Genomic DNA, 13,221 nt, shown 5'->3' on the forward strand with positions numbered 1-13,221 from the left:
TCCTCTTCCTGCTTCCTGGCTTTCCCCACAGCCCCGCTGAGCCGCACGCCCTCTCCCTCAGCCCAGCTGAACCGGCTGCTGGCTCCCTTCCCCACCTTTTGCAGCCCAGCTGAGCCAAGACCAGCTTCCTTGCCTCCCTCCCAGCAACCCAGTTGAGCCATGCGCCAGCTCCCCCCCCCCCCCCCGAAGTGCGCTGGGACTCTCTGGTCCTGGAACTTCTGTGGTCATGCTGGACCACAGATGTTGCTGGACCAGAGAATCCCGGATTTTGAGGTGCAATCTTTTCGTGTGTGTGTGTGTGTGTGTGTGTGTGTGTGTGTGTGTGTGTGTGTGTAATTAAAGCCTTTTGTATTTACATTTAGACTAGGGGCAGACTTAGGGATGCATGCTCAATCTTAACTTGGAGACTTTTTCAGTTTGGATGTTTGAATTGTTCTTTTAACATTTCTGATTGCTAGAATTTGAACCACACATGAAATAATAGCTCTATCCTAGGATGTAAGCTTAGATGTTCCCTGTCACAGTTGTGGAGGTAAATTACACTTCTACACACTCCATGATCTCCTGAAGTACTCCCCCTTAACACTCAGGATTCCAGCAATCTCCTCTCTACGGGCAAGGACCTGTGGCTCTCTCCGTTCAGACAGAGGATTTAGACTTGTATTCCTCCTGAAGTTCACTGTGTTTATCCGTGTGACGGCGCGTTGGGGGTCCCCCGTCTCCTGCACCCCGAAATGGCGCAAACAGACTGCACCAGCCGGTGGAATAGAGGAAGTTTATTGCCTCTCCAGGATACAGCACAGATGGAATCTGGTCACAGAGCTGGGCTAGGATGCCTCAGGCCCCCTTGAGGTGGGGGAAGACTGGGCCCCTAAACTCCAGCCCCTTTCCCTAGGCTGTCTCCTCCATGCTCCAGACCGAAACTAACCTCCCTCTCCTCCAGCCCTGCCCCCCATCCAGGGCAGCCTGCACCTTCCTTTGTTCCTCTCCATGGGGGGTGTCTGGTTCAACAAGTTTGGCATCACCTTTGCATAGTGAGGTTTTCCCTGCTGGGTCTTGCTCCAGACAGCAGAGGTCACCACAGCTCAGCAAGTACCCCCACTACGTCACATATTCCTCCTGAAGTTCACTGTGTTTATCCTAGCAGGTATGATCTTAGTTCAGAACTTGTGGTTCACTCTCACTCAAGGTTACCAAGTGGCAGGATTGCCAGTGACTCACCTGCTTTCACAGAACATAATATATTTATCTCCGGCATTACAGAGGAAATACAGTATAAGCCAATAAACAGTTTATATCAAATGCTAAGCTTGTCAGATATCATCAGTCTGCAACATGGAAACCCTGATAGGTTTCCAAAATCTTTCAAATCCTTACAACAAAGTTTTGCCTCCTTGGTTATAATTTCATGGCAGTTTGAGCATCAAAGAGGATCACTGACTCAGTTCAGCCTCCCCCTTTATACCAAAAGTTCCTTCTTTGTCTACTGTGCCACTTGTACCTGGTGTGAATGAGTATATACAATTCACCCAAGAAGTAGTACTTATCTTGAGTTGTTAGCTTGTCCTGGGATCTCCCACCCTTCTCTGTAGTTAGAATACCATCTCTAGCTCACAAAGATAGAGATATATTATCTATATGAATATGTATGTGTAGATACAAAAGTCTGAACTTTATTTTTTTTTTTTTTGAGATTGGGAGACCCCATCTGCCCACACTATTCAAGGTGCTGGCATACTATGGATTTATATAGAAACTATGATATTTTCTGCCTTTTAATGATTCCCAAAATTGTTCGCTTTTTTTGACTACTGCTGCACGTTGAATAGATGTTTTCAGAGAACTATCCACAATGACTCCAAGATCTCTGTCTTGATTGGTAACAATTAGTTAAGACCACATCAAATATGTGGTATATGTATAGTTGAGATTGTTTGTTTGTTTGTTTTCCATTATGCTTTACTTTGCATTTATCAACATTGAATTTAATCTGCCATTTTGTTGTCCAGTTACCAGTTTTGTGAGATTCTTCCAAAGCTCTTCATAGTCTGCTGTGGAGTTAACTATCTTAAGCAATTTTGAATCTGTAAATTTTACCAACTCACTGATTGCCACCTTCCCCAGATCATTTCTGAATATGTTGAATAGGATAAGTCCCAGTACTAGTTACCTGTCTCTTTTCTGAAAACTGACTATTCTTACCCATTGTTTTCTATCTCTTATCCTATGAGAGGACCTTATCTCTTATCCCAAGACTGCTAACTTTACTTAAGAGCTTTTGGTGAAGGATCTTGTCAAAGGTTTTCTGGAAATCTAAGTACACTATATCCACTGGATTCCTCTTGTCCACGTGCTTGTTAATCCCCTTGAAATAATTCTAGTAAATTGGTAAAGCATGTTTTCTCATTAGAAAAATCATGTTAACACTCCCCAATAAATTATATTCATATATGTGTTTCACAATTCTATTTTTTAATGTAGTTTCAACAAGTTTGCCTGGTACTGAAATTAGACTTACTGGTTTGTAAGTGCCAGGATAAACTCTGGAGCCCTTTTTAAAAATTGGTGTCAGAGTACAACTTCTCTACTGACAATTTCTTGAGCAAATATTTTATATAGGAGAAATAGCTCATTTCCTGGTACAGTCAGAAGAATGCCTAAGAAACATAGGCCAGGACATTTAGCAATGTAAGAGTATTGTTACACTGGGGAATCAAGAATGCTGTCTGACTTATTAAAGAGATGATTATTAGTTTTAAATTCTATTTTTTTCATGTTTAAACTGGCATTAGAGAAGAAAATGGATCTAACTCTTTAGAATTGAAATTAAATTAAGCCTAACAATGTAATTTCATGTTCCAGGGATGGTAACAGTTTTTTCTAACCGCTTGGGGTGGCACAATATGGAACAGTTGCTCTCCCAGTTTCAGAGTCGCCTTATGTTTGGTGTCCAAAGGGAACTGTGTGACCTGGTTCGGATATCTCTGCTAAATGCACAGCATGCCAGAATTCTTTATAATGCTGGCTTCATCACGGTGGCTGATCTTGCTAAAGGAAATACTGCTGAAGTAGAAGTTGCTTTGAAGAATGCAGTACCATTCAAAAGGTGAGACATTCAGCAGGTTGTCTACCTGGTTACGTTTTTAGGTGCAGTCCTTTCTACTATAAATGGTGTTAACAGGTATTCAGTCTTGACTATATGGTTCCCAGAGTACTTCTAATGAATTAGAGTATGTGATGGTTACAGGATAAATTGGGGAGTCTTGGGTGCTGTTCTTCACTTTTCTCTGACCAACTGCATAAAGTCCTTTATCTCTTAGAGTATGTTGACATTTCAATAAAATATCCAGGCTTGGCATGTCAGTTAACTTGGGCTATGGGCTATAACAGTGTTTCTCAACCTTTTTTTTAATAAAGTACCCCCCCTCCCCCCAAAAAAAAAGTACTCCCAGTACCTACAGTTTTCAGACACACAGGTTTTTTTTCTACAGTTGCAACACATTTGTTTAAACAACTTAATTGTAGCTGGGTGGGTGATGAAAATTTTGCGTGTAAAAAGTACAAAAATAATAAAACACTGTAAAACTTAAAACAAAAATTCAGTTTTCTCCAAATTTCAGTTCTGTTGATGTACCTCCCAGACTTCTCTCGAGTACCCCTAAGAGTACTCATACCACTGGTTGAGAAACACTGGGCTATAAAATGCAGTGTAGATGTCCGGACACAAGCTGAGTCTGGGCTCTGGGATGCTCCCCACTTTTTCAGGTCCCAGAGCCCAGGCTGTAGTTAGAGCTCAGATTGCACAGAAGTTTTATAGCCCCACAGCTCAAGTCCTGTAATCCTGAGTCAGCAGAGCCAGGCCAGTCACGAGTATTTTTATTGCACTGTAGACTAACTCTGAGTCCTTGTTTCAACTCCTGTTGATCAGAAATGATATTTCTTTACTCATCAGGGATATTCTAATTAATCGTATGTTGCAACATAGTCTGAGATTCTCTACTAGTGTTATGTTAGAACAAACTACTAGTACAAAATACTATAACAATTTTAGTGAACAACTGTAAGTTTGTGAGCTTGTCTGTCAGCAGAAGGAATTCCAACGATAGAAACTCAATTCAATTTTGCATGTGCTAAAGAGTCATCTTAAGAAATGTACAGACACCTCCATAATTATTTGAATGCAAGTTGTCACTTGAAGAGACTGCTAATAATTTTACTGGTGTAATTCCACTGTGCTTTGTTAGGAGTTTGTGAAATTTGTGCTTGTGGTACCTTTTTAAACTGAATCATTGGCCAAATTAAACCTGTAATAAAGCAAAAGTTTATGTCCATTCAAAAAGTAATCCATACAGAATATTACTCTTGTGAGAATTCTGTGCTACTGTGCGTGCACAGGATTTATGTCTGCTACAGATTGCTTTACTTCCCTGCCAAAAAAAAATCACTTTCTCATGGGGAAGCAAATGGAAGCCACAAGAGCGATCATGTGGTCCTCCCCACCAGTATGTTTTAGGTGCAGAATGGTAAATGATGGAGGTATAAAATGGGAGTAGGGAAGACCAGACTGGCTCCTACCCTGTGCCAGGCTCAGGTGCTAGTCCCAGCTGGGCTGGGGAGGACAGGATGACTTATTCTCTTGCACAGTATCTGGGGCTGGGTCAGACCCACCCTCTGATTTCTCTCCCTGATGCATGAAGCTATGCAAATTGCCCCCTGCGCTTCCTGCACCTATCTTTCCTCAGTTGCAGGAGGAGGGAAGGATCCCCCTCTCCCACACTCTCACCTCTCCCACACTTAACACCCATCCTCAATGAGCCCCACTCCCCCTGCAGCTGGACCCCCTGATGAGCCACCCACTCCCAGATCCCCACCCCACCAAGCCTCAACCAACTACACCTGGATCACCACAACATTGAGCCCTACTCCCCCAGCATCTGGAATCCCTGACACCCAGATTACTCTGCCAAGCTCTATGCCCTCAAACTCAGGACCTTTCTCCCATTCCTGCTGAGCTCAGTCACCTTCAGCTGGACCCCTCTGCACAGTCCCACTATTGTTGCACCCCAAAACCCCCAACAAGGCCCTGTGTATCCAGATCTCCCTTGTACCTGAATCCCCCACTGAGCCACCTGCACCCGGATGACCCCACATGGAACCTTTTCAATCCACACCTGGATCTCCCCACACTTAGCCCCTCGAAATTTGGATCCTGCCTTGCTGAGCCTGCTTGTCCATACCTAGTGCACCTGACATGGACAGGCAGGACCTAGGACTGTTTCTGGGACAGGCCTGCTGCTTGTGTTGTCAGGGTTGGGTGCAGCCTCACATCTGAGTCCCTGTCTTGGAGGCATGGGGAGGCTGCAGAGTGATCTCCCACCTCTGTGCAGCCTGTGCTCCCCATTGCCATGCTGGATCCTCAACATTTATTTAATAAATGTGCAGAATTTTAAATATTGTGCGCACAATTTTTAATCGTTTGGGGTAGAATTTTTAATTTTTTTGTCACAGAATGGCCTAAGGAATAATCATGTCTACATAGGTGAGCTGCTTAAATTCCTACAGGGACCCTGTTCTGACACTCAAAACTGATGTAGTTGTTAGGTGTTCCATTATGCTATGAATATGATTTACCTGCAGTTTTTCTAAACTTTGTATGGACTACATCAAAGGAAAGTGATATTGGTGATTGCTTTTGGTGGCTTTGATTCCATTTCCTTGTAAGCTGCTGTCCATATGAGGAAATCCTAATTGCTTCCTGTGGGTTCCTTTGTGCACAGTGCTCATTGAAATTAATGGGCATGCCCCACCTGGTAGTCTTTCAAGACTGGATTGATTGTGAGCTGACATAGTAAAACAACAGCTCAGGAGTGAGATTGACTTTGAGTCCAAAATTAATTACTATTACATGAGTTGCTCCTTGTTTTCATCAGAGCAAGGGAAGACTGAAAGGAAGCCTGCATGGGGACACTGCACTGCAGCCTTAGCATGATCACTCTTTTCTACCTTGACTAGCACTACATTCACCTTTTAAAAACAAACATATTCATTTCCTAGTAGGTGCAGCCTGTGTGGTCCAGAAACATATTTCATTGAAACTAGTATTCTAGTTGAAGATAAAAGTACAATAGTATGATACTGGTTGCTTTGACTGCTCATTATTTGTTTCTAAACAACTTTCCAACTAATTTTAAGTTGTTTTCTTTCTATTAGCATTCGTAGGGCAGTGGATGAAGATGAAGAGGCAGCCGAAGAGCGTCGGAATACCCACTGTATCTGGATGGCGGGAATGAAGGGCCTAACCGAAGGTGAAGCAGCATCCCTTATTGTGGAGGAGGCTAGAATACTCCTACAGCAGGACTTGGCTAGGATGGGAGTGCAGTGGAATCCAGATTCTTTTCTTGAGTCTGATACATCTTCCATGACCAGCAGTGAATCAGAGCTGGAGGACAGAAAATATAAACAGAATGGGGAACGTTCACTCGGGACTTTGAAAGTATTCAGCAATGAAAGGTACAGAATTCTAACTGATAACGGCACCAATTTTCAAGCTGGGAAGTCATCAAATATTAAAAAGGGACATAAAAGGTTGTTAAATGCTAGTGTATCAGACTCCAGGTCCCATAGCGAACTGCAGGAAGATCACACCCAGAAAAAGGAAAGAAATGGTGATTCCATCACATGCAATGCTAGAAAGCGGCCAAATTTGAGAAAAGGTAAAGAAAACAAGGAAGTTACTTTTCTGACCAAAAGCAGTGCAGCAACTATTCAAGAATTCCCTACTCAAAAAGGAAAAAGACCAACCTTGAACTGCACTTCACAGAAAACTTCTAAAACATCTGGGTGCAGGATGACTATGGACACTAGTTTCAGCCAAATTGAGGGCAAAAGCATTGATCCAAAACATTTCCGACTTGATAAGTCAGTGATGCACACAACAGAGTTAAATGGGCCCTCTGTATCTAGCCATAGCAAGTCTAAAGATACATCTTTTTCACACCAAAGGAAAAAAAGATTTGGAGAGAACAAATCATCTTCTCACAAGAGTTTCACTGTCAAAGGTTCAGAATCTTTACAGGTGAATAAAGTGCAACCAGAAAGCAAAGAGATAATGAAGGAATTACTTACAGAACCTTCCATCTCTAATAAAGCCAGTCCTAAAGAAACAGTGCTTGGTCTGGAAGCTAGGCATACTGAAATGAGGGATGCTCCACCCATGAATGTGGTGATAGATGATAATATGGGAAACCTGGGAATTTCTAGCAGGTCAGCAAAAAATGAAAACAGTGATTTAAAACAGAACAACATCCAATCAGTTAAAAACTGTGCTGAAAAGATGTATTCCAAACAACAAATGATTCTAGGCACATATCTTTGTAATGAGGCAGACAGCAGTTCTGCAAACATGTATGGGAGCATCGGTATTAGCAAACAGAAAACAGTTTATTTTTATCCTGAAGAGAATACATCTTTCCATTTTCAAATTCAAAATGATGGCAAAACAAGTTTTGAAAAGCCCAGTGGAATGTTACAAACTGGAGGTAAAGCAGATAACAAGCAAGAGGATTTTTTGAAAGATTCTACGGTAAAATCTGGAGCTCTTTGTGTTCCAAAAGATGTTAAAAATGGCTATTCTCCTGATCTGTATTCAGTTTCCAAAGAATTTGAAGACAGCTTCCAGTTGGATACACAGACTGATAGGATATTACAGCAGCTGATGGCAGCTGAAATTGCAAAACAGTGGGGAGAAAAAGAGACAGAACGGACAAAGATACCTGTGCAGAACATTTCCATGAAACTACACTGTGCCAGCACTTTACAAAATGAAGATGTTGCAGATGAAAAGCTAGCTGCAGCACTTAGAAAAGTGGTCTGTTCAAGTCTGGGGACAGCAAATACTATGAAAGAAACAACAGATTTACATTGCACTAATGCTTTGGGCTCTAGAAGCACTAATGTACAGTCTTCAATGAAATGCACAGAATCTGCATTTTGTCTTAAAGGAAATGATTGTTCTTTCACTGACTCACAACTATATAGCTTTTTACAAGGTTATCAGACCCAAAATTCAGTTAAGGAAAATGTCTCTAAAGATCTTCAGAAGGCAGTCTCTCCCTGCAATGGCCAGCACCCTCACACTGTGCTTGTACAAGTTGAGTGCCACCCGCCTCCTGAAACTAGTCTGAATTTCAGTGGCAGTTTACTTTTTGATGAAAGCTTCAATAATGTCAGTGGCTCTCCAACTATGCATGCAGGTGAAGCTCAAGGGGCAGAATCTGGGAAACAGAAAGTTGTGACTCTTTCTTCTAAAGCCACTTCTAGCTCTCTTGATGATCTTTTGCATCAGCAGAACTTGGGGCCTATTCAGGATGTATTAACTGTCGATATAAACGTCAGTGAGCAGCATCCAGCACCGTGTGATGATGAGTCTGTTATATTCTCTGATATAGATTCTTTCCAGATGGCTGAAGCTTTAGGTAATGTAGACTTACCTCCATATCAAGGAGACAGTCCATCTGCAGTTCTTGTTGAACTAGGGTTAAGAAAAACAAGGCATGAGGAGAATGATCACAGACCAGAGGACTCAAGACTGGATCAAGGTGAAAGACCCCAGAATGCCCAACAAGCTGTGGGAAAGAATACCAATCCAGTGGTATGGTCTGATCATTCATTTAACTTAAGCCCAGAGTTGCAAGATATTTTAGACAGGTGGCCTAGTCCTTCAGATAATAAACCTGTTGTTTTAAGTCCAAAAGTCTTCTCCTCAATAGGAAAGTTAGTAAACTCAAATAGTAAACAAGAGCCTGGAGCAATTTCTGAATTCAGCTGTTGTCCAAGAGAGTCGTCATCCACTTGCCAGGGTTTAAAGAATTATTTCAAAGTTAAAGAGAGCAATAAGGGAGTTCTGGATGTTCAGAAACCAGCTTACAACCATCTGCTGCTCAAGGGAAGCAACAGATTATCTGACCCCCAGCTAGATATCAGCAATGGATTTATACCTCAAACATCTCCTAAAGAACCTGTTCCAAAGAGTTTTGGCACATCCTCTCTAATGTTTGAAAAAAACAAAAATGTTAGCCACATAGATGAAGTCCCATCTTTTCAACCATTGAAAAATAGCAAATCTACTTCAGATCACCTGATAAAAACACTGCCATTTAATCCTGGGACTGAAGAAACATGTGAGGTTTTGCTTGAGACTAACACTGTAAAAGACAATTCTGTTATAGACCAAAGCTTTTCACTGCAACTATCTCAAGATGTTTTGCCACTTGTTTCCTGCAGTGCTGAAAGTTTCTCTATTATTGATGTAGCAAGTGACAAAGCTCTCTTCCATACCTTCATCAGAGAATGGAGGAACAAAAGCAGATTTGCCATTTCACTGGCTTGTGAAAGAACAAAATGCCTCTTGTCCCCCATGTCAACTATAGGTGGCAGATTTAAACAAGGTCAGTTCCTCTTTCACATTCCTACTACACTAAATTATAAACAGTACTCTGTTTAACTTGCAGGCTCAGTGGAAATTGTTATAAATTTGTTCCTTTGGATTGATCTAAATAAGAGGATAAAGACTCCATATGAATTGAGTACTGAGACACACTATAGAAGGATGGAGCTGGGATCAGGAGGGAAGAATGAATGGTATTAGGTGAATCATTTATAAGTTGGATTTGGGAAAAGGAAGATGGCTGGAGTGTGGATTGGCCTCAGCATTTTTTAAGACAGCCACGGTTACCACCCTAGAGCAGTCATTAAGTACTTGCTTCCTATATTTATTTCCAGACTCTTTTTCATATTTATAAGAACACACACTCAGACCAGTTAGCGCACAGAACAAATACGATCTGAAAACTGATCACACCACTCACTTTAAAATGGAATGGTGCTATAGCCTCCTTCTGGTGAAACAGGAGATATATAAATGGCTTCATCTTGGTACCAAGTTCAGAAAAAATGTTAAGTTCAGAAACAAATACAAGCAGTCCCCGGGTTACATGGATCCGACTTACATCGGATCCCTACTTACAAACGGGGTGAGGCAACCCTGCAGTAGCTGCTTCCCCCCAGCAGACCAGGGAGAAGCGTAGCGGCTTTTCTCAGCAGACACCGCAGCTTGAGAATAAAGGACTGAGGGAAGTGGGGTGTGGGAGAATAAAACTGAGCTCTGGAGAAATGTTTGGCTAGAGTTTCCCCTACAATATGTACCAGTTCCGACTTACATACAAATTCAACTTAAGAACAAACCTACAGTCCCTGTCTTGTACGTAACCCGGGGACTGCCTGTATAAGCAACTGATTAATGACTGCTGCTAGTCAGGCAGTATTCCTTAGACATTGTAGGCTAATCAGAGGTTAAGTACCTTCCAATTTAAAAAAGTTAATTTGGATCGATTTAATTGTTTAGATATGAAACTCATTCTAGTCCCCAGTCCCTCAGATCATTGCTGTGCTTCAGCACTTTTTCATCTTTAGTATTCATATACTGCAATTCTCCTAAGGATCTGATGCAGTGGAAGGAAGGCAGGCATTCAGGAGCCTTTGGGAGGCAAATTCAAGCAGAGTTCTCTTAGAGGAAGAACTCCTTTTGCCACACCCTTACCCCCAACTTTTAAGAAGTATGAGCAAGCAGCAGCTTCCTTCTATGTATTTCAGGGAAGGAGATGGACCCATCAGCAGCAGATTTTCTCTGAAGTTCTCAGTGCCTGATCGCAAATATTACAACATGTACTGATTTGTTAATTTTACTCTCTATTCCTATCTTACAACCCCTCCTCCCAAACCACAAAAGACCAGGAAGTTAAACACTGTGGACAATTTGCCTGAATATAGGAACCAAACCAAAAAATTGTTCTCAGCAGCAGAAATGTAATCAATGCATTTATCTAAAAATGAGATGTGTCCCAGTGCTGATTAGGGAAGTGTACGGGTTGAACCTCTCTAGTTGGGACCTTAGGACCTGACCAGTGCCAAACCAGAGAATTTGCCAAACCACGGGAGGTCAATATTGTCTAGCAACATTACCAACACTTCCACTGCTTACTGTGCTTTTAGAAGACATGTAGGGATTAATTAGAACTAAATAACATCACAGAACACATCCGGCTAACTAAAATCATGTCAGACCAGAGAGGTTCCACCTGTAACCCTATACTCCAATTCTTCGGTATGCTATGAAGCAGAAAGCCAACTCTCTTTAAGGAATCCTAAGTGGTAGTTTGGCTGTGTCAGGCACCTTGCTATCTAAAGTCACTATTTAAAAAAAGAATTGAGATATGGAGAGAGTCTAATGCTTATAAGAGAATTAAAGCATTGGTTCAGTTTGGAGAATTCCAGACTCTGTTGGGGTGTTTCCTTATTAGATTTTCAATTGAACACACTGTATTTGGATGCTGTTTTAGAAATATAACTGTTAAAACATTTGTTTAGTACGATCTCCCCAGCGGTTCCAGGTTAAAGATGATGGGTTTCCTATCAAAGGCTGTGAAGACATCTTGGTGGTTGGGTTGTCTGTGTGCTGGGGTGGAAAGGACGCCTATTATATCTCATTGCAGGAGAAGCAAGATCGCCAGACTGGTAAGTGAGCGTTGCCAGACAGACCAAACTGAACACCACCACACGTATCAGGGAAGAACCGTGAGGAGATGGCATCCCTTTTGGGATATGGTTTCCAACAGTATGTCCCCTATCAGAATCCTATCCCAGCTCAGTTGCATGATAAACATAATCAGCTATATTGATTATTAACACCCAGGGCTGAGAGAGAATTGTTTGCCACTGTTTTTATACTTTCTGTTCCTCCATTTCTAAAGGAGGCAGTGAAGTTAGTTGGTTACATTAAAAAATCAAGAAAGCATTGAATTGCAGGCTTAAACTGCAGCAAGGGAGGTTTAGGATGGACATGAGGAAAAACTTCCTAACTGCCAGAGTGGTTAAACACTGGAATAAATTGCCTAGGGAGATATTTAAGAGCAGGTTAGATAGACATCTATCAGGGATGGTCTAGATGGTGCTTAGTCCTTCAGTGAGGGCAGGGGACTAAACTTGATGACCTCTCAATGTCCCTTCTAGTTTTAGTGTTCTGTGTTGTATCAAATCAGGGTCAGGGTTTGGTTGTGCCAAGAAAATGGGAAGTGCTGAGAATGAGACTCTTTTCCATAACATGGAAAGGGATGGGACAGAGAGGAGAGACAGGATACTGAAAGTGGTCATTGGGGGCAGCAAGCCTGCATGGGAGAGCTATGTACAGAATGATCACTGGGGGGCAGCCACACCACACCACCAAAAGAATGGCCAGCAGGTCTAGGGATTCCCCATCTTGTCTGCTACCAGACTTAGATAAGTGGCTCCCTTGCCCCAAACCCTACACCCCTCCTGGCCCTTGGCTGCAGTGCCAGAGAGGAGGGGAGGGGAAGGCCCTTGGTTGGCAAGGGGACTAGGGAAGACAAATGGCCCCTGGTGTCCATGAGGGACTAGGGGGAGACAGAAGGCCCCTGGTGGCTGGGGGGGGGGAAGAGAAAGCACCACTGCATGGGACTGTCCACCCTGAGCCCCTCCTTGCCCCCCAGCTCTAACTCTCAGACCCTCCCATGCCCCCAGCTTCCTGCCATGCTCCCGTCCCCCCCACATGCCCAAGGCCTTGCCTTGACTCCTGCATCCCCCACACTGACAGCCCCCTGCCCTGAAAGACCTAGGCAACACCAGGTAAGTCATCTAATCAAATAAATAAACTAATTTGTCCTTTTATCTCAGAAATCAGTGCCAGCTTGGCACCCCCTCCTTTGGATCAGGACCTGTCTGTGACTGAGAGATTGTGTCAAGTACAATCCTGCTTGCAGAAAGAATCTGAGGGGGAGCACTCACTTATCATGTACAACCTCATCCAGCATTATAAGACACTTCTATTGGCTTGTGGGATCTCCCTGGAGGGAAGTTTCGAGGATCCAAAGGTTTCAGAAATTTTTAAAAAAATTATTCTTGTTAGAACTTCCATTCATTATTTAAACCAGTGAGTCTGAGTAGCTTTTAGTGCTTATTATTTTGCTCTCAAGTTCTTAGTCTTACATTTAGAGTTGAAAACAAACATTTGTCAAGTTTTTAATGTTATTCACAGCTAAAAGTAATAGAAGTCCACATTAACTAATAATTTACATTTACTTACTGTTGATAGTAAGTTTCTCAGTGTCTGCAAAAAATGAACTTGAAGTGGTAATAAACACAACTATG

General features: G+C 42.4%; 1 protein-coding gene across 4 annotated transcripts in view; it reads left to right on the plus strand.

Annotated features, from left to right (window-relative positions):
• The window catches only part of POLQ (DNA polymerase theta), a 134,130-nt gene that overhangs the window by 54,611 nt on the left and 66,298 nt on the right, over positions 1 to 13,221 (plus strand). For all 4 annotated transcript variants that reach the window (XR_012897156.2, XM_075905142.2, XM_014578482.4 and 1 more), the window contains exons 15-18: positions 2,863 to 3,106; positions 6,211 to 9,446; positions 11,425 to 11,571; positions 12,748 to 12,944. Coding sequence is in view for 3 of the 4 variants with exons in the window: in XM_075905142.2 (XP_075761257.2) it covers positions 2,863 to 3,106; positions 6,211 to 9,446; positions 11,425 to 11,571; positions 12,748 to 12,944 (3,824 nt within the window). In the remaining variant the exon portion in view is untranslated. The remainder of the gene's footprint in view (positions 1 to 2,862; positions 3,107 to 6,210; positions 9,447 to 11,424; positions 11,572 to 12,747; positions 12,945 to 13,221) is intronic.

This window comes from Pelodiscus sinensis, chromosome 1, assembly GCF_052426305.1.
Source record: "Pelodiscus sinensis isolate ZL-2025 chromosome 1, ASM5242630v1, whole genome shotgun sequence".
Classification (NCBI taxonomy): domain Eukaryota; kingdom Metazoa; phylum Chordata; order Testudines; family Trionychidae; genus Pelodiscus; species Pelodiscus sinensis.